The 26,029-nt window shown below is 31.8% G+C and overlaps 4 protein-coding genes across 18 annotated transcripts; 2 read left to right on the top strand and 2 right to left on the bottom strand.

Moving 5' to 3' along the window:
* The first annotated feature begins 168 nt into the window (after positions 1-168).
* Positions 169-4,379, top strand: LOC111315658 (replication factor C subunit 2-like). 13 transcript variants are annotated; one of them, XM_089749475.1, is made up of 12 exons: positions 184-522; positions 650-719; positions 824-902; positions 1,258-1,379; positions 1,461-1,529; positions 1,618-1,691; positions 1,885-1,976; positions 2,063-2,125; positions 2,585-2,644; positions 3,152-3,277; positions 3,362-3,445; positions 3,963-4,379. In XM_089749475.1, exons 7-12 carry the CDS (start codon positions 1,935-1,937, stop codon positions 4,065-4,067), a joined length of 480 nt encoding a protein of 159 aa, XP_089605601.1. In that variant the 5' UTR covers positions 184-522; positions 650-719; positions 824-902; positions 1,258-1,379; positions 1,461-1,529; positions 1,618-1,691; positions 1,885-1,934; the 3' UTR covers positions 4,068-4,379. The 13 variants fall into 13 exon arrangements, with proteins under 13 accessions (XP_089605602.1, XP_089605601.1, XP_089605600.1 ...); XM_089749470.1 differs by having other exon boundaries at positions 189-522; positions 1,258-1,366; positions 1,869-1,976; XM_089749467.1 differs by having other exon boundaries at positions 189-522; positions 1,869-1,976.
* A 519-nt stretch (positions 4,380-4,898) lies between these two features.
* LOC111315138 (uncharacterized) lies at positions 4,899-6,000 on the top strand. Its single transcript, XM_022916729.2, has one exon. It carries the CDS (start codon positions 5,239-5,241, stop codon positions 5,818-5,820), a length of 582 nt encoding a protein of 193 aa, XP_022772464.1. The 5' UTR covers positions 4,899-5,238; the 3' UTR covers positions 5,821-6,000.
* Positions 6,001-7,674: 1,674 nt separating this feature from the next.
* Positions 7,675-14,195, bottom strand: LOC111315657 (SWI/SNF complex subunit SWI3C). 3 transcript variants are annotated; one of them, XM_022917553.2, is made up of 9 exons: positions 13,990-14,195; positions 13,364-13,873; positions 12,077-12,612; positions 10,655-11,018; positions 10,491-10,564; positions 9,763-9,875; positions 9,475-9,536; positions 9,189-9,370; positions 7,675-8,497 (listed from the first exon to the last, which is right to left on the bottom strand). In XM_022917553.2, the coding sequence occupies exons 1-9, from the start codon at positions 14,006-14,008 to the stop codon at positions 8,030-8,032; spliced, it is 2,328 nt and encodes a 775-aa protein (XP_022773288.2). In that variant the 5' UTR covers positions 14,009-14,195; the 3' UTR covers positions 7,675-8,029. The 3 variants fall into 3 exon arrangements, with proteins under 3 accessions (XP_022773288.2, XP_022773289.2, XP_089605588.1); XM_022917554.2 differs by having other exon boundaries at positions 7,741-8,497; positions 10,676-11,018; positions 13,990-14,179; XM_089749462.1 differs by having other exon boundaries at positions 7,741-8,526; positions 13,990-14,160.
* A 926-nt stretch (positions 14,196-15,121) lies between these two features.
* On the bottom strand, positions 15,122-22,159 carry LOC111314986 (beta-galactosidase 16-like). Its single transcript, XM_022916599.2, has 18 exons — positions 21,867-22,159; positions 19,897-19,992; positions 19,514-19,626; positions 19,322-19,388; positions 19,151-19,243; positions 18,925-19,068; positions 18,747-18,841; positions 18,544-18,649; positions 18,186-18,270; positions 17,998-18,116; positions 17,727-17,891; positions 17,122-17,303; positions 16,941-17,029; positions 16,538-16,641; positions 16,123-16,215; positions 15,880-15,984; positions 15,313-15,801; positions 15,122-15,232 (listed from the first exon to the last, which is right to left on the bottom strand). Exons 1-18 carry the CDS (start codon positions 22,038-22,040, stop codon positions 15,122-15,124), a joined length of 2,430 nt encoding a protein of 809 aa, XP_022772334.2. The 5' UTR covers positions 22,041-22,159.
* Between the last annotated feature and the right edge of the window lie 3,870 nt (positions 22,160-26,029).

The following is a 26,029-nucleotide window of genomic DNA, read 5'->3' as shown; positions in this document are numbered from 1 at the left end:
AACTTGAAGGGTTTTTATTGATTTGTTAATAAATAAGGATTTATTGACATAAACTTTTGTTTTTATTGGATTTGTCAAGAAAAGCTTGAAAGGGATGACTGGTCAATTTTAAAATCTAGGTTGCTTTTGAAAATTTTTTGAAAACTACTACAATTTCATTTAAGAACGTGATGGGATTGTTCTTTTATCACACTGAAAGTTTAATCATAAAATGAAGGTTTCAGCGCGGTGAGATGACTTTCACCGTCCTTCCAAATACAGCCTGCTGCTAATATAAACCTCATGGAAAATTGTTTGTTATCATAAGAAGTTAAATTTATTTGTTATTTCTGCCCATTTGAAACCAAATTTGTTGTGCGAGTTCTCATCCCATGACTATTCTATGCTATAGCTGCCATCTATTAGACCCAAACAACGAAAAAAAAACACATTCAATATATAAATGTAAAAAAAAGGAAAAAGCAGGGGCAAGAGGAAAATGGCGCCAGTATTGCAGAGCTTACAACCTTGGGTTGAAAAATAGTACTATCTATCAATCTCTCATTCTTTCCATAATTTCTTTCCTTTTTTTTTTTGCTTAATTTTTGAAAAAAATAATCTATATTTTTTATTTGGTAATATCTTTGTTTCTTCTGTCGGCCAAAACAAGAGAAAGATGTGGCACACCAAGACGAGGTAGTTCGAGCTCTCATCAACACCCTCGAGACGAGACTGCCAATGTAATTATATCTTCTTCCCTTTCAGCATTTCCTTTTGGTTTTTCCTGATAATCATTTTTTTATTATCTTGAAAACCTTAATTCAACACTTTTTTTTTTTTTTAGTGCCCGCATATGCTCTTCTACGGCCCACCTGGCACTGGCAAAACCACTACGCACTCGCCATCGCCCATCAACTCTTTGGGTATTTCTTTTTTTCTTCTTTTTCAAAAGTTGTTGTTTTATGGAAGTGATGCTTTGGCCTAATGCCTTCATTTTAGAATACGTTTTGTAGGAATTTAGAATTTGGTTGCGACACTCGCAATTAAAAGTGTACCCAAGTGAATATTTAACCCTTTTGGTGAACTTTTAAGCTTCTGTTATTAGTGTAATGCTTCTCTACTTGTTCTGCTGAATTTATTTATTCTGTCTTTTTTACAATTTAACACTTAATAGTTGTAGGTAATAGAGTCTATGATGTTCTTTTGATTTCTTTTTACACTTATAATGGGATTTTACTTCAGTTTGTTTTGAATTCGACTGCAACCCAATTTTTGCAGACCTTAGCTCCACAAATCTAGGGTGTTGGAGCTAAATGCAAGTGATGACCGTGGGATGACCGTTGTTCATACAAAGATAAAAGATTTGCTGCTGTTGCTGTAGGATCTGGTCAGCGTTGGGGGTATGCTCTTGTATTTTCTGATAAATAACATTTCCAATGAGGTTTACAGTTGTTCCTTTTTTTTCCTTTGTGTCTTTCTAGGGGTTATCCTTGTCCACTGTTCCAGATCATTGTTCTTGATGAACAGATTCAATTACAGAAGATGCTCAGGCATTTTTTAGTTTTTGTAGCCATCGTGGTATTTTTCAATTTGTATTGACACGTGTTATTTTCATTTCACTGAACCGTGACTCTGCAGAATGCTTTGAGACATACCATGGAGACTGAGTCAAAAGTTGCATGATTCTTTTTCATTTTTAACTACACAAGCAGGTATATTTTCTTCTTTTATTTTTCCTCAAGTTTCTTTTTTCCTTTCTAACCATGGTTTTAATTTTGTAAAACTTTTAGCACTTTAATGCTACAACTTACCTGTAAATCACAATAATAATTAGATAATTGGAGGGCAATTCTTAAACATTATGTTATTGAATTTTCATATGATGATAGAGCCACTTGCTTCAAGGTGTGCAAAGATTCAAGCCACTTTCTGAAGAAATCGTGAGCAGTCGTATAATGCACATTTGTGGTCAAGAAGGCTTGAGTTTAGATTCAGAGGTGTGAACCTGGTGTCTTAAAGCTTGTTGTAATAGTGATTGTTTCTTAAATGGCATTGTTACTAAATATTTGATGTTTCCCTGTAGACTCTTTCAACATTAAGCTCCATTTCACAAGTTGATCTTTGTCGGGCTATTATGTACCTCCAGGCAAGCTGCAGATTGCAATACATTCCCAGTATTTATGATTTTTTTTTCATAAATACAACTAGTATTTAGGAAATTATGAAGTTCTAATTCTCTATTATGCTATTGTAAAATGGTTTTGTTTTTTACAATTTGGTTGCATACTCATGGCAACTTAAACAATTTTCTCTTCTGCTTGCTGCAGTAGCCTAGTATATTGGGCCTTTGTTTGTTTTGCTACCATGTGAATGATACTTTCCCCATGAAGGGGTCTACCCTCAATTCCTACCATGTAGCTGTAATTGTTTGGATCAAAATAATGGTTTCTAACTGCATTCCGGCATCACTAGAAATAATGGTTTTCTTGTGCGCCATTCCTACCATGACATGCTCCATTTATATATTTTATTGGTCATGCTGCTCAACTGGCCAGATCTCTCATCCTTCTGCAGATGCTGAATGTTGTGTTATGGAATATTGCAGGGAGCTGCTTACTTGTTTGTATCATCAATTTCTTCCAAGGACCTAATTAGTGTGTCCGAGGTAAGTAATATGATACATCGATGCTTAAGTTTCTCATTGCTTAGTAAGTTTACAAATTTACATTGGCTGATATTAGCGTTTCTCTATATTTATTTTTGAACCAATCATCTTTTACCCTAGATAGTCTATGAAAAACTGCTTGTAGAACAAAGGAGTCTTGATTCTTAACGTGGATGATTAGCTGCTGCAAAAATAAGCAAGGGAAATTTACTCTCAAATAGGGCTCCTTTTATATTTAGACTGATGAGAAGATGTTTAGACTTCAGATTGAATTCAAAATCAAACTTCTGTACTTTGTGTTTCTCTTTGTTGGCTACCTATATGGATGAAACAACAAAGCAAGTTGTCATATAATAGGACTTTTTCTTTCTGTCTTCTTTTTTTTTTTTTTTTTTTTGAAGATCTCAAACTGAAAATTTTACAATTAGGCACCTGTTTCTTCTTTCTGTTTTTGTTCTATTTAATTGACCTTGGCATGCCTTGACACTTAAAATTTCTACATATCAGGTTATCCCTCAAGAAGTTGTTGAGGTACTTTTTTTTGCATGCAAAAGCGGTAACTTTGATTTGGCAAACAAGGAAGTCAATAATGTAACTGCAGATGGGTATCCTGTTTGTCAGATGCTTTCTGAGGTACAGTTTCTTTATTTTCATCCATGATTAGTCACCATTATTAATTGCTAGATATATCTGATACTAAAATAATGCTTCTTCCAGGTATTTGATGTGGTTGCTGAGGCAGATAACATACCAGATGAACAGAAAGCTAGAATTTTCAGGAGATTGGCTGAAGCAGACAAGGTTACTTTCACCTCATAAACTTACTACTGTTGGTTGTCTACTGCTAATTTTTTAGTTTGGTAGTTATAGACATTGAGGTGAGATTTACTAAATTGCTTCATGGTTTTCAATAAAAAAATAATACCTATTGTGTGAAAGCTAGTATTTGTTGGTTGGTTAATATAGCCCAGCAATGAAAGCTAAGAAATATTAGGCTGATTGGGTCCTTTTAAAATTTGTCTGGACTTGTATAACTCTTCTATCTTTTTAGTAATCCTATTGAGCTCTACCTTTCTTTGTATTAAACTGATTGAAATTGGCTTACTAGTCATGACTAACAGCAAATTAACTGAGGGTACTAATTTTTTTCTTCCGTTACCCATTCTTCTCCCTTGAAGCTATCATACTCCACAGTTTCATTGCATCAACCAAGAATTATTAACTTCTTTTTTTTTGTTGTTGTTGTTGTATAAAGGAAAATTCACTTATATGTGTCGGTTTGTTGGTGTAATTCTTCTATTTGCTCATTGGCCTGTAGCATCTAGTTGATGGTGCAGACGAGTACTTGCAGCTGCTGGATGTGGCCAGCAACACATTGCGAGCTTCGTGTAACATGCCACATGAATTCTCTTTTGAAAGTTAGCGGGACAACCTAGAGTGGGATGCAGGTGCTTTTGAAGACAAGGAGAGATTTAACTTTTGAATTGTCAAATAGTTAATATTGCAACAAAAACGGCTTTTCAAACTTTGTATTACGTCTGCTATTCACAGAAGATGGCCCCATCCTTTGAATCTCATGTCACTTAAAGATGAGTTCTTGGCACTCCTGAAAACAGCAATGCTTGTTTGATATAGTGAAAAAATCATGAATTGGGACGAAATAATTTTTCTTTTATAATTTGTTGCTATCATAATGGTAAGACCGAAAGTAATGAGATTGTTTTCCATTGGAACCATTGAAGTTACTTTTACTTTTGATGAAGGCAAAAACAGGGGAGGAATAGTCAATCCTGCCGTTGGCAACATGACTGTAACAGATATTCATAGCATATCATGACAAGTACTTGCATTTGAATGGAGCACGATATATCAGTGAAGCTCGTGTGATCATGTCTGGTGGAGCCCAAAATTTCAAATCTCCACAGCTCATAAACACTAGCTGTCTTGGCTGTAGCAGTTATAAGTTTGGGTTTTTAGATTTTTTCTACCATTATAATTTGCCAATTCAAAAAAAACCCAGATCCTTAAGTGATAGTATTGGATCCCATATGCCAAATCAAAGGAAAATCCCTCCTCTGAAGAGTCTAGCTCAAGTATCGACAGAGTTTTTAATCTTCTACCTCGTTCACTTTCTCCTGTTTTTGTGATTGAAACTAGCTTGATCTATACTTGAACCGGTAATTCAAATTATGACAATATATATATATATATATATATATATATACAGTTTAAAATTAAAAAAAAATAAAAAATATATTTCATATTATAATAATAATAAATTTTTATATAAAATAAGATACAAATACAAAAATTACTATGTAATATAAATACATAAACGGCTACATCTAATTGGCCTATAATAACCCTTGAAGTCAAACTGAAATGCGTGCATGTACCCAACATCTACATCTACCCCATCACCAGCCCCACCTTCATGCCTTTAATCCCGCGGAGACTGAACTTTCCATCATCCCTTGTTGCCACCACAACTATATATTAAGGACCTGGACTCGTTCCAGATAATGAAAGTTTGTTTTGTCAGTTGCTTTAATTTACTTTTTAGCTCTACTTTGCAAGTTATTTTCAGTTAAAAAATGGCAGTAGATGATTCATTCAAAAAACCTGGAGTTGTTCCTTTTAAGTGGGAGATCCGACCTGGTGTTCCCAAGGTCCAACAACAGCCAAAACAACAGGAACAATTACCACTGAAACAGAAAAAGCAACAACCTCCACCATTGCCACCACCAGCATCAACTTTCATAAACCAACGTTCATTGCCAACTCCACCAGGGCCTCCTCATCAACAAAAGCTTAAACCCCCACCAGCTGGATCTTACTTGCTCCTAACTCCAGACCCGCGAGGTCACTCTTTTAGTTCGACCCCATGTGCCCGCTCCGAACGTTGGCTGTTTGATCAACCCGCCCGGCTCCGACCACAATGTGTTTCACCCGGGTGTTTCCCATCACCATTGCTTAGGCGAAAAAGAAGCAAGAGGAGGACCCAAAAACCCGAACCTGACTATGTTTTGGACCTTGGGACGCTGTCGCGATGGTCGGTGTCAAGCCGAAGGTCACTTTCGCCGTACTATGGCTCGCCAGCGTCATCCTTGTCATCTTTTAGGTCATCACCCCGACCGGTGGCTGATGCCGAATGGGCCGGATTTAGACTTTTTTGAAAAACGAAACAGTTAGTTTAGCCCTTTTTGGAGGCTCTTTTTTCAGGGTAATCAAATTAATCATGCCTTTTATACGACAGGTTTGCAATGATCTTGTTGAATTTGGTTATTCTATAGCCAAAGTTGTACGTATGTTCTAAGGGTTTGTTGCCATTTCTTCCCATCACAAGCCCAATGAAAATGAAAGGATTTCAAGTTTTTTATTTTTGATAAAAATATATCATAATTTGAAAGTAAAAAAATAATTATAAATATTAAAATTTAAAATTTAAATTATTATATAATTTTTAAAAATATTATATTAATCAATTAAATTAAAATTTAAATTTAAAAGAAAAAAAGTGAGTTTTTAGTTTTTAATTTTTTTTTCTCAAGTAAAAAATATACGAGCAAAGTTAAACTCCTTTATCAAGACTTAGAAAAATGAAAAGGAAATTCTAGCGACAGTCACATCTACGTTCGCTTTTCAACACTCAGGTTCTTAAAGAACCACGTCTCCTTATATTTTATGCTTAAAACTACTTGCCAATTCTTTCTGTTAGCTTCACACTTTTTTATCCGTTGACGTTTGATCTTGTTGTAGCTTGCAGTTTGCTTTTCTCATGAATTTTTAATAAAATTTAAAATACATCCTAAACCATAAAATTCAAAGTACACTCTTTTTTTTTTTATAAAACATAAAATAAAAAGTGTAAATGGTTTTTTTTAATGAAACAATATTTTAATAATATAGTTTTTATCTTGTTTTATTACTAAAAATGAGAGTTTTTTTAATATTTTATCTAGTCTACATAATGATAAATTTTATCTCTTATTTAAAAAAATTACCTCAATTTTTTAAAATGTATAGCATTCCTATTGCAATTTTGCGTTCCTCCATCGCTAATCTTGTTTTACCCCACTGATATTTTTGGCAAATGGATTGGCAAACTGGGCTCAAGGGGAAAAAGGAAAATTATAACAAGAAATGGCAGATGATGTCTAAAGTTTCAAGATCAGCTCTCAACCTTTGACTCCAAGAGAGTTGGGCCATTATGGAAGGACCAGATGTTCAATCTGCTGTATAGTTAAAAACAAAAGCCTCATGTTCTGTTGTATGTTTAGAAAAAGTAGAAAGAAACAAGAAGATAGGTTACAGTTTGAGTAATTTCTGGGGATACAAGAAAACCTTTTTCGGACGAGGGAGTTTTGGAAGAAATGGGGGAGAGTTGCATTACTCGTCGATTCCAAATTTTTAATTTCTCGATTTGTAGTTTTTCCTAGTTCATACCTAAGTCAGAGAAGACATAAAAAAAGATTAAAAATCAGTAACCTCTTCCTAAAACTTGTCCGTCTCAATTTTTAAAGATCCCTTGATCTTTTAAAATCATTAGATATATATATATATATATAATAATGATACTAATAATAAAGAATTACACCGTATAAAATTGATAGCTCATTTAAAAATTAATGAGAGTTGACTTGGCCCTTAGGAGCCCGACTGATGAGTGTGGAAAAACTGGTGTAAATGCTACTGCGGCTAACGTTTTACAAATGAAAATAAAATGAATCAAAATTCAATTAAATTAATTTATATAATTATTTTTTAAAAATAACATCTAATTAATTTTAAATTTTAAATTTTAAATTCAATATTTATATATTTTTTTTTATTTTTGTATCGTGATCTCCTGTGTAAAAAAAATAAAAATAGAATTTAGTTATAAAATTTAAATTTAATACCAACATATGTTTATTGTCAATCTTGCCCGTCAAAATATTCCTCCTAAAACTTCAAAAATCAAAATAACAATGCAGTGGCCGTTGGCGTCCTTGTCACCATATGGGTGGCGGCGGATGTGGCGGTGCTGATGGCTAAAATGGATTTTGATTACTAGTCAACCGATATTTCTCAGTCACTAAGAGAAAACAGACAAATTAGAATCCATTCTCTTGGGATATTCTAAAATTTAAATAATTTATCATACAAAATTAATTTTGGGTAATTAATCTAAAATTTTTATAATTAAATCCCAATGCTACCTTAATTGTATGACGATGCTGTTAAAAGCCCTAAAAATTGCTTCAAGTAACTTCGATACATAGAAGCTGCAAGATGCTCACACTATTTGTCCAGGCAACCCGTTCTCTTGAAAGTGCAGAAACTGAGAAACGACGCCAATGGAGTTCAGCCATAAAATCCAAATTTACAGTCCATTCTTCCATTTCAACCTAGACCAGAGCCAGTCTCAGATACTGACCTCATCAATGGATGATTAAGAGTAGGTTGTGTATTCCCTGGGGAGTTGAACATGACATTAGGAGGACCTGAAGTGGATGCCTGCATGGCCGTAAGGGGTAACCTTGGGCCCATTGGAAACATTGGTTGGCGTGGCATGAATGGCATATGGGGATGTACTGGTTGGCTGCTGCCATATCCAGAAATACTTGGCTGTGAAGTTGAGGCTGACACTACCTGTTGTCTGTTGTTGCCAATGTTATTGTTAACCATGGGGGAAGCAGCACCAGGTAGACTCATTTGTGAAGCGACTCCGGCAGGTCCGAATCGAGCTGATACAATGCGGGCCCTCTCGTCAGCAAACCTTTGCCTTGCTTTCTCTACTTGTTCACATTCTTTCATGAGTAAAGTTTCCACTTCTGCAAACTGCTTCAGCTTCAGCTCCAACCTCTTCAACTGAGATACAGATTGAAAACAAGTTTTATCTACAATACAAATCAAAGGTAAGACAAAATAGAATGTTTAGGAGGTCCCAAGAGTATGAATTTTCAATGGAAGCTCCGAACATCTAATCATTGCGTTTTCCTACATCCACCAAAATCACAGAATCTAAAAATAATGATAAAAGCTAACTTATTGGGGATGCTAAATGGGCACCAGCATCTCTATATAGGGCTTTGATTCTCTTTGGTAGCCTCTGGTTTCAGAAAGCATGTAATAACAAAAAACATAATATTCAATCTCCCAGCCAGGCACACCTAGTTTATCCATGGGTGTAACAGATATGTGAATCAAGAGCTAAAGAAACATGTAAACTTCAACTTAGAAGCTGCATCCATAGACAATTTGCAGGTCAAGCAGCAGAACCACATACACAGCTATAGAACTTTTCATTGAATCTTTCAAGTTTAAGATATATCTAAGTTTATTCTATTAAAAGAAAGGCATGCACCTTTGGCTTTTCTTTTGTTCCATATTTTAGGCTAAATAACGTCATGTAGTTAAATACAACATGACAAGTCATCTTTGGTACTGGTTTCAAGTCTTTAAAGGAGGGTCAACTCTCTTTTCAGTCAACAATTGTTCAGCATATGGCCAGGAATATATGGCTGAAAAAGCAGATGCATATGAAGAAGACAAAGTATACCTGATGGTTTACGATATTAGCTGATAGCCTTTGAATTTCTCGTTCCTCATGATCAGCAAATAGTTTCGCCTTCATCGCTGCAGCTGCAAGGCCAGCTTCGGCAGCAGCTTTAACTTTTTCTGCAGAGAGCGGATGAGCCTCTGCCTCGTTTTGACCAAATGAACCATGTATTGTCGAGTTCTCTGAAGTTTTTACACAAAAATAATTCAACATACATAAAACTAATATGGTACAGAAAAAGAATGAAAATATAGTGAAAGTAATGAAAGTTAAACTTATGGCCTACCTTTTTTATGAATAGAACCATGAAAACCACCTTCTCTACTATGTACACTCTCTGTATTCATCCTTCACAGTTCAAAACAGATCTTAATTAGTAAATTAACATGCGAAATTTTGGTCAAAAAGCTTAAAGGTGGTCCAATCCCGTCAAAGCAATGAAATCCTCAATATTTAATTTATATAGTCTTCATGAGTTGGATAGCAGCCATGATACACCAATAAAAGTGACACTAAAGAAGAACCTCATCGTAATAGCATTGAAGGTTTTAGAATCACGAGGATATGCACTAACCTATTAACATGCCCTGAACCTTCCTTATGTACATCTTCAGACAAAGCAGCCAAGGATGCATGGGCACAAGCTGCAGCAACCCTTGGTCCAACAGCAGAGGCCAGAAAAGCAACCTAGAATATTTTCCACTAGTTAGACCCATGTATGAAAAAGCTAGCAATACAATTAGATCAATCTTTGTTTAAAGTTTCATCACGATCTCTTGCGGCAAAGTTCTCTTGCATAGAAACCATTAATGATGAAATGAAATTCTCCAAAATACAAGGTGCCTAATTTGGAAATTTTGTTAAGAGAGCAATTCAACCCTCATCAGCTTCTTTCATATTTTTTCTTTGATCTTTTTACAACTTTTCTCATCCCAGCTACCTGTTACAGAAAGGAAATAATATTTACAAGAGACTTTGGTATGACACCAAAAAATTGTGCCTCGATACTAATCATAATTCCACTATGTGACTGAGCAAAAAGACAAAAAAACAATTCCAATATTAGCAGCATTTCCATCTTCCCTATTTCTCTTGTGCCAAAAGATGGTTACACAGGATACCAGCAGAATAAATGAAAGTAACATAACTTAATGAACTTTAATTTGAGGCCATTATTAGAGAAATAAATAACTGATTCTATGCTCACTCTCCACAGTACTATATTCATAATTATAAAACTCAAGTTTGTAATAAAAGATTGAAAGAGTAAGTAGGTGCTGCCTGAACAAACTAGTCACATACCATAGCCATAACTGGATTCCCAGAATTTGCAAAAGGAAGCCTGCTTTCAGAATCTGCATCACGAAGGCTGGGCCCTAAAAAGCATGCAAAAAATCAGAAAAAAATTTACAGATATAAGGTCCTCATTTCCATGAAGGGATAAAGACCCTAAGTAAATAATAAACCTGGTAGACTCCCATTCATACTTGACTGCAATCTTCCTCGGCCATCTCCATTTGAAACAATTATTGATTTGGGCGTGCTTGGAACTTCAATATTTTCCAATAGGCCATCCTCCATGGGTAGACGTAGAAAATGAAGTATGCATTGTGCTTTTGACTTAGCACCAACATGCTCAGCTATTTCATTCCAGTTCTCGCCGTAAATTTCCATTGCCTCAAGCAGCAGTAGTGTTTCCTGATCACTCCAACTTTCTCCATCTAGGTCGCCATAATCTTTTGTTGAATCTATCCTAACAAAATCTATGCTTGAATGACCAGAAACAAATCTCCCATCATGGAAGCAATCAGAGCAAAGTAGCGTATCAACCTGTCATTTAGCCAATAATAGAAACAACTGAGCATAATCAACATCAAGATTTAGGTAAACCGACATCTTGAAAGACAAAGTTTATGAATTCCCTCAGCTCTTTGTGTTCACATGCAACCTTACCATTTCAGACTCAAGCACAAGCTATTTAAACTTAGCTCCAACACAATGTAGTTATCAAAATTTAGCCATTTTACACTGGAATCAAACCAGTGTTCAGCTCATGCTTCACTTTTCTAAATGCTTTTAAGCAAGTAATTATGTTGAGATCTTTTCTAACTAATTTACATGTCCTTTATATGCCTTATAGCCACCATCAGTTATTACATCCAAAATGCACCCCAAAGTAACCTAAACTACTCACTGAAAGAGTTAATAGATGCTCAGAAACCAAATTAAGTCAAGCCAAGCACTATCTAACTCAGCTTTCTAAACCAGTAAACCACATCCTATGGAGAACTAGAATTAGTTACTAGAAACAAGTGCTTACTTTAGCAAGAAACTTTCTTGTCTACAAATGAGGATAGAAATCTATTGTTGTTCATTTCTTGACCGCCAAAACCAAATATAGAAGTACCTAGGACCCTCACAGCACATAAGAAATATAGACTTTCAGCGACTTTCATTTCATATAGATTAAAGCAACAGTAGTATATATTTATCGGATAGGAGTATAGGACAACATTTTGGAAATGTTAAGTACAGCAGGTCCTAGTGTTCCTAACGTTATGGAACCGCACTAGAGATGTAATCACTAAGTTAGTTATTTAAATATACATATATATAGCAATCTGCTATAGAAAAATTCCCCAAAACTTAAGTATTAAAATTAGCCAATTTACATTGTTGATGTTATTCTCACATACTACTGATTTTAAAAAAGTATATATTGCCAGATGAGTGATCAAGATGACGACAGCATTTGAGCCCCAACCTCAAAGGTGGTGTCAGCTAAGCAGTGAACATGATGATATAATGAGCATATTTAACAATGGAAAGAAGGATTAAGACTTAGAATGAAAGATATAAAGATTGACAGGGGCATAAAAGTCACATACCTCCTTTTGTGACTGATAATATGAACTAGGAATAGCCTGAGAACAGGAACTGCAATAGTTTTCAGATAAGCGCTCTAGTATTCTGTTCTCCAAGTCAGAGAAATTATTATCATGACATGACAATGATGAATAAACGTCAGCTGCCTTAAGCCTACATTTTGGCCTGTCAAATTTGATCAAACTATCAATAGACTTTAAAGCAGCTGATGGCACATGAACTTCACCATTTGGATCCTCCCTTAAGTAGGATCCACCATTCCATGGCTCATGACTTGACACAGCTGCACAATAATTGATAATTCCCCAGTGATCAAGAAACCGAACAATTCGAGTTAAATCCTCATTACTGATACCATCTATCAACCCCTGGCAATCAGAAACGGTAATTCTCTTCTCTGGATTATCCATGTATTTGACAACAATGTGGTTTCTACATTCCATATATTTTTCTGGTGTATGTTCTGGTGATTTCCCAGAGAAAAATTGTGGCACAACTTGTCTTTCTAGTCGATGCACTGTGGCTGGTGAAAACCACTCTGCTCGCAAGGGAATCCCACAAACACAACCAAACATTAATACACGACTTAGAAGATAAATTAGTGCAGAAATAGAAGAGGACGCAAGATAAGCTCAGAGCTTAACAAAAAGAAATGCGTGGTAATATCGTTTTTGTACACTTTAAGCAACAAACATAACATGAAACTCATATCATGTAAACAGAACCAACCCAAGTGTAAATTGCTGAACTTTTGTTTTAGTTTAGATTCCATATCTCGTCTGAACTAAATCAAGATTCAAGATCTTTCTTAGATTCCAATCAAACCAAGGTTTACCCTATGTACTTATCAAGTCACATAAAATTCAATATAAAGTTCCGCAGTCAAATACATAAAGGAACTTAAATATATACTTCCCCAAAAGATTTTTCCAACAGCAAATCTTAATATACAGGCTGACAAAGAAAGAACATTGAATATCACCAAATATCAAAAGGTAAGTTCATCACCAAATATCAAAGGCTAAGTTCACTAAGAGCATTCAAAGAAAGTCAAACCCTTCAAACTCTTCAACCCTCTTATCTTCATACAACTTAGTCAATTAACACAAATAAGCTCAATCTAGTTATATCATGCATTTATCAGAAATTTGTGGAAATTAAACCTTGTTGTCCTTCAAAATTTAGAGTTATTTCCAGATTATTCTTTCGGTACGCCCTAGTCAGACTCAAAACTGAAAGCAGGCAAAATTTTAAAGCATAGAGATATTAGAAAGAGAGCGACACCGAACCTGAATGCATTGGCAGGACATGAACCCTACTCCCAAACCTCTTAACAACACCACGCCCCTCTATTATAGGAGGAGGGGTAATCACGTACTTCTCCGGATCAACAACAGGAGCTTCCGCTGAAACTGCCTGTAACTGCCCGTGCGAAACATTCTCCAAAACCGCCAGCGCCACCTCCTGGTGCCTCTTGCTATCCCCAATCAAACCCGCCCGTTCAGCCGCCACGATCGCCATTACGGAACTGTGAGGACGGTTCACCGTTCGCTTCACCACGGCGGGGAACTCCGAGATGCGAACTCCACCGTCGGCCAGGACCTCGCTCTCGCTGGGCCCCGCTAAGGATGGATCCGTAACGACCACGCCGGCATCATCCCCGGAGTTCTCGTGGTGGTTATCTAGGTCCTCGTTGTTGTTTTCTTCTTCCTCGTCTTCCTCCGGAACGACGTCGTTTTCCTCCTGGTGGTGTTTCGCTCTCTGTTCTCGCTTCCGCCGCTTCCATCGACCCCGACCATCTGTTGAAAAAAATTTTAATTAAATTTAATTGTAGAAAAATGAAACAGGTAATTTGGTAAATTTAATAGAATTATTATTGGAGAGGGAAAATGAAAAAAGGGGGTGGAGAGATTGCCTGTAGGAGAAGCTGGCATTGGTGTTTGATTTTTGAAAGGTGAATTTAGAGAGAGAGTGAAATGCGGAGAAATTGTGGGGTCGAATTGTCGGAAAGGAAGAGAAGGGAAGTTGAAGGCGAAGAAGAGTTAGGGAGAGAGAAAGAGGGCTTCGAGCAATTTGAGCGCCCTTCGTTTGGGTTTTGGTGAAACGGCTGTTATTTTAGCTGATTCTGTATTTCTACCCGCTTCCCCACCAAAAAAATCATTGTTACGGGATTAACCTTTAATTTTTATCCATTTTAAATATAAAAATAAATAAATAAAACTCATTAAATCAAAGAAAAATAATCCACTAGCTTATAATAATTTTTATATTTCTCGAACTTTTGAATCAAAATTATTAAATTTAAACATATTACTTTAATTTAAATAATTCATAAATTTAATTTTGATTTAAAAATAAATAAATATATAAATTAAACTAATTTAAGTAGATTTTTACTCTAAATCAAATTTTTAAAATTTTAATTAAAAATCATTAAATCAAAATCGATATATTAATAAATATTAATGTATAGATAAAAATATGTGAATCATTAACTAAAAATTACATTTATACATAAAAAATTTGACATTAAATGATGAAAATAATTTCATATTTCATAATATTGAAATATGTTCAAATTATTTGAAATTTTTTATTCTTGATTTATCAAATCATTTTTTATTTTAATTTTTATTTAATTATTGTTAATGGAGACTTTTATCGACAAATCCTACATTGAACTTTACCAAAGTCTTATCTTAAATCTTTGCCATTTCAAGACCTTTTAAAAGAAAAAAAAATTTTGGCGAATTCAACCAAAACAGTTCTAATTCAACCTACTTAGAGGTATTTTATAAGCAAAACATAAAATGAGGAAAAATAAAGAATTCGATAACAATGGTTTTTTAATTGAAAATTGTATGCAGTTACATTATCATGATTTATCTTTAATTTTCATAAAATTTTTATTAACATGGGTTACTTACAGAAGTTGGTTCTTCAAAGTTTTCATTACAGTCAGGTGGAATCACTTGAAAAAAAAAAAAATATATATATATATATATATATATATAAAAGGTTATTAATATTTAACATCTTTGATGTTGTCATGTGCACTGTGCATCGATTAACAAAGTTTTAGGGATGCCCGGACATGGGTCACCATCAAAACGTTGATCCGAGAGGAAGATGGAACATTTCTTCTTTCCCAGACAAACCTACAAAAGTTATTAAAGCTATAATAAAGTATCCCTATGAGAGAAAACATTAAAAAAATAATAATAAAAAGAAAAATCACCTTTTCAACAATGCCTCTGGAATTAGATAGATGACAGTGTCCAATGGCATAGTTGTCGCAATCACCGGACGGGGTTCCAAAGCTTGCAAACTGTATCCTGGAAATATTTCTGTTTGCAGGACAATAGAGCTGAACCCTAGGTTTTCCGGCATGATCCTTGTTATAGTTCACTCCACTGATCTGACCTTGAGCCACTGGGGACAAATGCGACTCAGAGACATGTCCACATATTTTTGTAATTGAGACACTGTCCAATGAAATCCTGAGAGGGTCCCCATATTCTTCTTCCAGTAGAACTAACAAGTTTCCTGTAGGTTTCAGGAAGGATCGAGGTACGTTGTACCATGTTTGTGAAGGCCTGTGTTCCGGTGTGTGAATTGAGACCCAATATCGGCCAATGCTTTGACCGTTAACCCAAACTTCACCCTTTCCCATGGAACCAAGGTTCAGTGCTAGTGGATCATTTCCTGCAGATGCATCAAATAGAGTCTGCCAAACGAAAGTGAAAATGAAAATCCCATTGACGACAAACATATTTACTGGCATATATAATAATAACTTTCTTACCTTGTACCATGTTAAGCGATGATGTTTGTCTTGAAACCTACTCCATTGAACTTTATCCGATCCATGTTTGGTAAATATTCTCAAATTTTCTCCTGACAACCCAACCTAAATGAAAAAATTTCAACATCATCACTCCATCAGCACAATTTACACAATTTCTTTGCTATTAAAGTCTCTGTTTAAATCTTTATAAAATAATAAACAGATGTAGCATGAAAGTCTGGCGTAGAGAAAAGTAATCACCTGATATCCCCATAGATAGTTATTGAGATATTTGTTCTGAATCCTCACACTCCGTATACCTGCAGTCTTACTCTCAAGGTACGCTCCCGAATCCTATACATGACAATTGAGACGATTCGCTACATCACGATGTAGGTGGTAGATCACACAAAGCTAAAACTTTTAGTTACTAGAGAGAAGTGAAATGGCAAGCAAAGGCCACATGAATATTTACGCCATGTTCTGCTATCTGTTTCCTACATCCATCAATGATGCACCAATACTACTGAAAAAACGGTAGTTTAGCCGTTCTTAAGACATGGTATCTAACAGTTTTAAAATTCAATTTTCAGCATCTGCAAATTTTTCCCAGACTGCAATATCCTTTGTAAAATAAAATAAATACAAAAGGAGATAGAATTGGGATTTAAATGACCGGAAATCCAATCATAACGCTAAGTAAGGCGATATTATTTGTTCCATTTTTCAAGTTAACTGTATTCTCCAGGACGAAGTTCCTTTTGCCACCGCATGCGTATCCTAAAGAAAAATAAAATGAACAGACATGTAAAGCAATGAGCAAATTGGAGAAGATGAATAGAAACAAATAGCATATGTGCGATTGGTTTGTTGCTGCTCTTCCTGATATGACAATTCTGAAATATTGATAACTTGGTACACTGAAATGATTTATCCTTCCGAAAATTTCCTTAAAGGAAATCTATCATTTACATATTTCCTGGTTTACGTGTCAAAATCTTCAGGTAATGGTATTATGTTACAGAAATCATTTGATCAGATTGGTGATGAATTAATCAACCATAGATGAATGAAATCACCTGTGTATGCTCCATTGACAAAGGCATGTAACACATGTGCATCAGATAGCACAGAAAGTTCAGCTTGAGCATCAAAGTCATGCTGAAAGCTGCATTTTCGTCATAAAAGTCAAGCGTTTTCAGTATCTAATATAATTCAGACAAGTTAAATGTACAACAGTTTCCATCGAGCTATGGTTACCTGACGGTGTACCAAAGGTAATCAGATGTATCTTTTGTTGTACTCATATGATCTAGCAATTTTTTGGCTCTCAACGAGGTATTTGAAAAGGTAGGGATAGGCTCTTTGTGCTCTTCCCATCTCCCAATCGAATCAAACTTGTGTCTTACTATCATTGATCTTGTATTGTACTGTATGCTTACCTGTTAATGAGAGTTAGCTGAGATGATTTTTCTTGCAGTTGTCTGCGGATAGGATGTGAACTGAACTTTCGACCAACAATTCTTGAATAGATTTGGTTTCTGTTCGATTATGTTTATCTATTAAGCTTAATAAACAATCATGAACAATATTTCAGAGTTCATTAATTAAAAGAACCTATTTATATTTGGTTTATTTACAACCGAAGATGTAAATGAGCTAAGTGTTCGTGAACATACTTAATTTTTGTTCGTTTACAAAGCTTAAGAATAACATTTCAAGATTTGTTAATTTAACGAACAAACCACAAATATAGCAAAATTCATTCATGTTTGATTCATTTACCCTCCCAGCTACCGATGCATCAAAGTCAAAGAAATAAAGATACCAACAGAGAAACTGAAGACTGCAGATTTGAGTCTTACTTTTGCAGTATTAAAGGCTACATTCTTGCAGTCCGGCAGGATGCTTATGGACATTGGAGGCAACTTATATGAAATATTCTGGAAATGGACTCTAGCATTTGAGCTGTTGTCATTGTTCACCAGAAAAGAAGCACAGTCTCCTGATTTTCCTTTGAAGTAATATGCCTAACATAAACAGATAAAACAAAATTTCAACTGGCGTTAACATATATTTTTTGTCTACAAAGATTAAACGGACACGAATTTTGCTTATCACTAAGAGTTTTCTCACAGTTTGAAGTTGACCCAAAGATGAAGTTTCATATGCTCCAGAAAGTAGAAGATTTGTGCATAATCTTATTGCAGCATGCAATTCCTTAAGGTGACCCCATAAAGGTTGCCTAATTAAACCTGAACCCATCAATTAAACAACATTAATTCAGTTCGAAGTTAAAATTATTCAATAAAAAAAAATCATACCATATTCATCAAGAGGTGCTTGATCGTAGTAACTTGTAATTATTTTTGCAGCTGCTGTTCTTCCAAAATTGGTTCCTCCATGATACTGTCAACAGAATATATTATTCGAAAATAATTTTTTTAATTGATTGTTGCAATTGGTTGGATCATTTTGACTTGGATCATCTCGGATCATTTGGATACGAATCTTGGATTCAAGTCATTTTAAATTTGAATCTTTTAGTTTTGACATTGACGTATTCATTTTGAGTTCAAATTATTAAGTTTTAAAGTCAAATCAATTTGATTTCAGACTAATCATTCGGGTTTGGATATTTGAAGACCGTTAAAGATAGGTAGGAAGAGAGATTGTCCTTACCATATAGTAATTTACATAGCTTCCATTCTTGGCAATGAACAATGCAACTTGAAATGCAATATCTGTGGCTGATCTCATGAACACCTCTTGACCATATCTTTGCAAGCTTTAAACCAAAACAAAGAAAATTGGTTGATCATTACAAATGCTTTTTTAATTATTAGACTTTTCAAGTTTCAAGGTTATGAAAATGAAAAACATACAAACTTGTCCAGTTTTCAGTCCACATGGATGGCTTACGGGGAGAGTTGGGTCCTTCAAATTCTACTCCACATTTAAACCCGTTGCATGTATTGATCTGCATATGCCATAAAATATTGATGAAGAAAATAGATCAAAATTGAGATAAAGCCATGAAATATTAGAAAAGGAAGAACTAACCACAGGGTCAGGGGCATCTTGCTGGCTGCACATTATCCAGGGCACCCCTGTCTCAAGTCCCACAGCCAAGCCTGCAGCCCAATGAACATAGCGTGACCCTTTCCCATTGAAGGCTGATTCTATCCTTTGGTACTCGTTCTCTATCTGAAATTATGTGTACAAGTTTTTAGACCCATGTAAAAATGCAAAGAGAATTTTGGGTTTTCTCTCGATTGCAAAATCAAACCTGTGATAGTATGATAGGCCCCCCTTGGGAGGCATACAATTTCTCTGATTTCATCATGTTTACCACCTTTGTCACCCACTTTCTCATGTAATACTGTGATTAATGAGACAAACATTAGATCAACTTTTTTTTATATCAATATTCTCAAGTTTTGATATCAAGTTTAGCTACCTTGAACGGTTCATTATCAGATCGAAAAACAATCCCAGGAACATCGTGCAACCAAAAAGGCAGACCCCTGCATCACCAAAATCAGTTTCATCAAGCTCAATTTTGCTCATCAAACTATGGTCAATTTGTTCATAGGAGGAGAGTGCTAAAGAAGAAGGGAATGGCATCAACGGCAATGGCGATGATTTTTACCCATAAGTCCATTCACTCTCGATGAAGGGTCCAATTCTGAGGCAAACATACAGGCCATGGGCTTGGACTTCCCTTATGAACCCTATTATATCACGCCTTCCACTAAAATCGTACTGCAAAATGTTTCAAAAAAACTTTAATTGAATCAAAATGGAATCTATCATTTCACTAAAGATTGATGAATTTTATGTTAGAACTTTTTTTTTTTTATGATTTCAACCATACATAAAATTCAGTTGTTTCAAATATATATTTTATTATATTTAAAGTTATCAAAATTTAAATTTTAATTGCTTAAATAAAAAATTTAATATTCTACTAACCTATCGATAACATTAACAAAATGAGAAAGAGGGAAAGGAAATTTGAAGTTGAGTCATCACCTGTCCTTGTTGGGATTCATGGAGGTTCCAAAACACGTAAGTTTGAATCACATCTATGCCCCCTTGCTTTGCTTTGGCTATAAGTGATGGCCACATCTGGAATTTAGTTGCAACTTTAGCTGACTTTTCTTTCATATAACAAATTCAGCTCTCAAATGATTAAATGTTATTTTCAATGAATTTATATATATATATATATTTATTTAAGAAGAAAAGAGATGTCAAATTTAATTTTTTGAATTAAAAAATAAGCATATTTACTATTGAATTAAATGCTTGGACGTGTTTCAATCTTTATATAATTTATGCAAATTTTAACAAACTAAAAACATCATACTTGGATCAAATTGGAAAATTATCACCCAACTGTCAAGTTGAGACTGTGTTGCAATTAAATTTCATCATTAATTCAGGTTTTTTTTAGTAAAATCATTAATTCAGTTCACAAGTGAAAAAAGAAATTCATCTTATAAAAAAAAGGAAATTCGATAACCTCATTAATAATACTCTTTTCAAAATAAATGGAAAAGAATTACTTTTTTTTTTTTTGCCAATAAAGAATTATCTCATTCAATCCTCATCATCTATTACATTACATCAAATATAGCTTTAGGCACTCGCGCACACGCACATATATACAGTATAAAATTAAAAAAAATTTATATATATTTTTAATCATTGATTTTAATAAAATTTGAAAATAAAATTAAATCATTTTTTTTTTATTTTTACTTGTTTCTTTCATTTTTTATTCTATTAAAATCCATAATTAAAAAAAATATGTAAATTGTAGCATATATATAACTCCATCTGTAACTTCAGAGTAAGTCATCAATCTACAAAAAAATTTATAGATTTTTTGAAATTTTTTAAATTTATAAATCATTTTTTATAAAAATCATTTGAGAATTGAGTATTAATAGACATGGGATACATGTTGAAGAGATTTTTCAACGTTGTGGGTTCGAAATGACTTAGACGTATAATATTATTTTCAAGCGAGTTAAATAAATAGAAATAAAAAATTAAGTATAGATTAAGAATTAAAAAGTTATTTATAAATGTTAAATCAACAAAGAATAAATAAAATTGTGATGTAGCAAAAAAAAAAAAATTTGAGATGGACGCTTAAACTTTGCCTTTGAATTTTTATTAGAATTATGATTAATTACTCAAATATATTCAATCATTTTTTATAGACCCAATTATGACCCATTTTTAAGAGAAAGATGGATGATTAGATTAGCCAATTTTCAACATTTTTCTAGTCTTCCATCAATGAACAGTTAGCAAGAACTTAAAAATAATAAATAAATAAATAAAATAAAATAAAATAAGAAAGAAATCCACAATCTGATAAAGATCTTGAAGTTTTCTGTAGGGAAAAAGCAAGGATTTAACTATGTTATCTTGTAACACGTCAAACCCCTTGATTTTCTCAGCAAATTTCATAGGAAATGTTAGCTTACCCTATCTTCTAAGATGATTTTATTGCATGAATGATCATGAAGGCTTGTAGCCAAGGTACAAACTTTCTCTTTCGCAGGAACTTAACAATATATGAAAAAATGGTATGATTAACAAAGTGTATTTTAGAAAATTTATTTGCATTTAATTTATACACTGTTTTAATCAAATTTAAAAAATTAATTATAATTTTTTTAAATATCACTTTAAATTGAGTTTTTTTTTGTATAAAAAATTTATAATTTGAGAATAAAAAAAAATTATAGATATTGAAATTTGAACGGTAAACAAATTATGTACTACTTTTTAATAATAATTACATGAATAAATTGAATTGGGTTTTGAATTCACTTTAAGTCATGTCTTTAAGCATTGGTTAACATTTTTCTTAGAAAATATGGATTCATTTTTCAAAAATATTTTCTTTCACAGCAGGAGAGAATTAATTAGGAAAAAAAAATCAAAAGCAAAATAAAAACTATTTGTATATAAAGATAAGATACCTGTGGAGTGCTACGAGGATAATGAATTGAACCGGAGAAGAAAATCTTATGTTGGCCATCGATGATCAATGATCTGCCATCGTATGTTACATTCCTTCCATGACCATGAACACGGCAGTTGCCAAAAGCAGCAGCTGCCACAAAAGCAAAAACCAACCAAAACGACCCTAACATCTCTATTCATATATATACACTATAGTTTCTTGTAGGTCATTTCCTTCTTCCTTAACTTATATAAACACACTTGGAGGATTTTATGGATAGGCTCTACCTTTTTCTTTCCCTTTTAGAAACGAAAGTTGGCAATATATATTCAACATGGGAAAATAAATTTTAATAAGTAAACATGAAACCTTTTTTTTTGTAATATATATTATGTCCTTTTCCGTTTAAGTTTTAATATATAAGTGTGTGTGTATATATATTTCTAAAAATGGAAAGTATTCCATTTAAATAAAAGTAATAATTTAATTATTTATTTTCATTAAAAAAAACCTAATTATCGTATCTAATATTTATTATAACACAACCATTATCCTTATATATTCTTTATGTTATTAATTAATGAAAATTTAGTGTTGTTTTTATTTTCTGTCTTATTAATTGCTATATTTAAGGAGGGGACATTATTTGTTATCAGTGCACTGGTGAAAGGGAGTGGAAAATCCTGTAAAACCCAAGGATTTTGCTCTTTAATATATATATATATATATATATATATATATATATATATTGTAGCAAAGGCATAAAAAACCATATCTCCATAGTTTAGAATTTTTTTTTTGTGGTAAATACAAATAAAAATGTACAAATTTAATTTAAAACTTGGAAGACCGATCCTCCTTAACATAAAGGAAATAATAAATTGAAATCTAAAACAAACTAAATTATGATCAATGTGATGCACAAAATAATTTTATGTATTTTATGAGTATACATATAAATTTGTATTTTTTAAAATTATATTTAAATTTTTAAAATTTATATCATATATAAAATTTTATATCTGATTAATTTGTCATAAAACATAATTTTTTTAAAGTAAAAAGAAAATGATATGTCTTCATTTTGTGTCATTTTTATTTACAATAATATTTATACACTTAAAATTTATATCAAATAAAAATAAATTACGTGTCTTTCTTAAAAGAACAAAAGCATATATATTATTGAATGATAAATTAAATAATAAAGTACATGGTACTTTTATTTTTGTAATTTTAGTCAAATTATTATACAAAATATGAAAAACATAAGAAGATGTGTGAAAAAGAAAAATTAATTAAAAAAATCAATTTTCATAAGAACAAATTTACAATTGCAATAGAATATGTACCTTTGGTAAAAGAAATATGCAAACCAAAAAAAAAAAATTGTAATAGCAATAAATTTTAAAAAAACTACAAATTGAAAAATAAAAAAATAATATAACACATTACATTTATAATTTTTAAGTTGTAAAATAACTCTTGGATGACATTTAGAATTGAATAAATAATTTTTCAATTGATATTTTAAAAAAATTAAAAGGATATAATAAGTAATAAAAATTAAATCAAATTTCTCACCTATTTTTTAAATATAAAATTGATAGTTAGAGTTAAACTAGATATAAGTGCTATTATTTAGAGATTTAATACGAAAAGACTATTTGAATTTTTAATATTTTATATAAAATTTTTACAAAATAATTTTTGTTTGATACAAATTAAGATAAAAAAAACCTAATGAGTTTTTTAAAGATTCTTATAAATTTAATTTTTATATTTTTAAAACATGACGAAAGATTCTCATAATTAAATAATTAATTAAATAATGTTATCTAGTAAAAAATTAAAATTATTTGGAAAAAATTCATATTTTAAATTTTTAATTAAAAAATATATTTTTAGATTAATTTGATTTGCAATTATAATTTTAATAATTTTAATTTGAATAAATTTAAAATTATCTAATTTGTAATTAAAATAAGTTATACTCTTTAAAATAACTATTTTAAATGTCATTTAAAAAATTATCCACGTAAGTATTTATGTAATAAAATTTATTAAGTGTTTATGTATAATATTATAAAATAATATATATGATATATGATACATGATGAGATTGAAAAAGACTAGGCTATTTAGATAGCACAACTTGATAAATTAAAATCCCAAAAATAATTTTGAATTTGTTTTCTATTATGTCGTCCACAGGGTTATTTAACTTCACTGGTTTAACTAAAAGATGACAAATGCTAATCCGTTGCTGAAATTTAAAAATTTTAATAATAATGGATCAAATAATTTTTTAAAATCTAAAATTTTTTTTTTTTGGGTGCAATTCAAAATTTTCTCTTTCTGTTCTAAGAATACATTGTATTCAAGTTATTATTGCTTATCAACATTCAACAGTATTTTTTCCACCTTTTTTTTTTCTTTTATTTTCTACTATTGCTGATGCACGCATGACAAAGATCTTTAGATTTTATTTATTCAAAAACGGCATAGCATGTAAATGATAAATATCTTTTATTTTGCTTTTTTTAAACATTTCCTCTATATATAGCATTAAGTTCTTATTGTTAGTCCTCTTTCATTATATAAGATCGCATACTTTGAAGTTGACTAGTTGCACATGCTTTATGGCTATAATTTTGATTAACAAGTCAGACAGAGGGTTAACCCTTCCCAAGGTTGATTTGAATCAATTATTGATTAAGACAAAATTATTCCCTGTCATCTCAAATCTGTCCCGTTGACATCGAACTAATTAGCTCATTTAAGTACAAAATTAAATGGGAAAGAAGAAAAAAAAATTAAGGTGAGAAACCTAAATATCATTTCATTGTTGTTTTACTATTTAATTTTTTTTCTTTTTTTTTTTTCTAACAAAATTATTTGAATATAAGGGTATAAATAAGGTTTTCTAATAATTAAAAATCATATTTTACCAACAAGTGCTATTAACGCATTAATTGGAAATTATCTTGGGTATAGTGTTTTTTTTTTTTTTTTCAATGTGTTGAAATTCAAAAAATAACTATAATTACTGCATTTAATATAAAAATATTATTATAAATAATAGTTTAATTAATCTAAGAAAGTTTCTTAAGGCATTCTATGACAAAACTCCTAATATAATATATAACTCTGTTAGATAATTAAAAATATGAATTTAATTTTGAATAGAATATAATTATTTAGAATGTATATTACTATTTTTTTTTAATTATACTTATAATAAAGTATTATATTCATATAATCAATTATTATATTACTGAATAATCAATTAATAAACTATAACTTAACTAAACGACCAAACTCATACATAGTATGACTTGAATCTAAGATCTTAAATCATATTTGATGCATAGAATTATTGATGAAAAATAATGATAATTATCTTATATCATATTTGATTTATATTTAAAGAAAGAGATAGAAATTATAAAAAGGATTAATATCTTTTTGGCATAGGATTATTCAATCATATTTTAGTGGAAATGATTATTTTTAATTCATGAAATTAAACTTACATGTCTAATTATATTTTAAAGATTATATCAATAATTTAAATTATATAGAATTTGAAAAAAAATAATTTTGACAAATAAATAAATTATCTTATCATATTTATTATATATATCAAATATAAAATAAGATGATATTATTTAATTTAATATTATTTATAATATCATTTTATCTTATCATATTATAATCTTATGTACCAAATATAACCTTAATGTTTTAGAATCTTTTTCTTGCCACTAAGCTAAGGCCTCATTGGCATATATCAGTATAATCTAATCATTGGTTTATTTTATTTTATAACAATCTTTTAAATTTTAAAAATTTAAAAAAAAAAACAACAAACGATAAGTAAGAAAAAAAAAACCTAAAAAAGCAACTTTTTCTTAGTAAAAGTGTATTTGATAAATGATTTTACCTTTTAATTTTTAATAGTTATCTCAATATTTATTATTTTTTACTTTTTTTTGACCAAAAACAATCAAAAGGGCTTAAAAATTATATTAAAAAAAAAAGTCCAGCACAGCATATATATAGGGTCAGGCCCAAAGAACCTCAACTCGACCAGCCCAACACTTTTTCTAATAGTAAAAGCCTTTTCTGATGTGTATTTTTTTTTTCTTTAAAAAAGAATGGAAAGGTTGGGCCTTT

The sequence above is a fragment of the Durio zibethinus genome, chromosome 20, assembly GCF_047325235.1.
Source record: "Durio zibethinus cultivar Kanyao isolate XHJ-2024 chromosome 20, ASM4732523v1, whole genome shotgun sequence".
In the NCBI taxonomy this organism is placed as follows: Eukaryota; Viridiplantae; Streptophyta; class Magnoliopsida; order Malvales; family Malvaceae; genus Durio; species Durio zibethinus.
The sequence above is the reverse complement of the archived record's forward strand: the minus strand, read 5'-3'. Positions and strand labels throughout refer to the sequence as shown.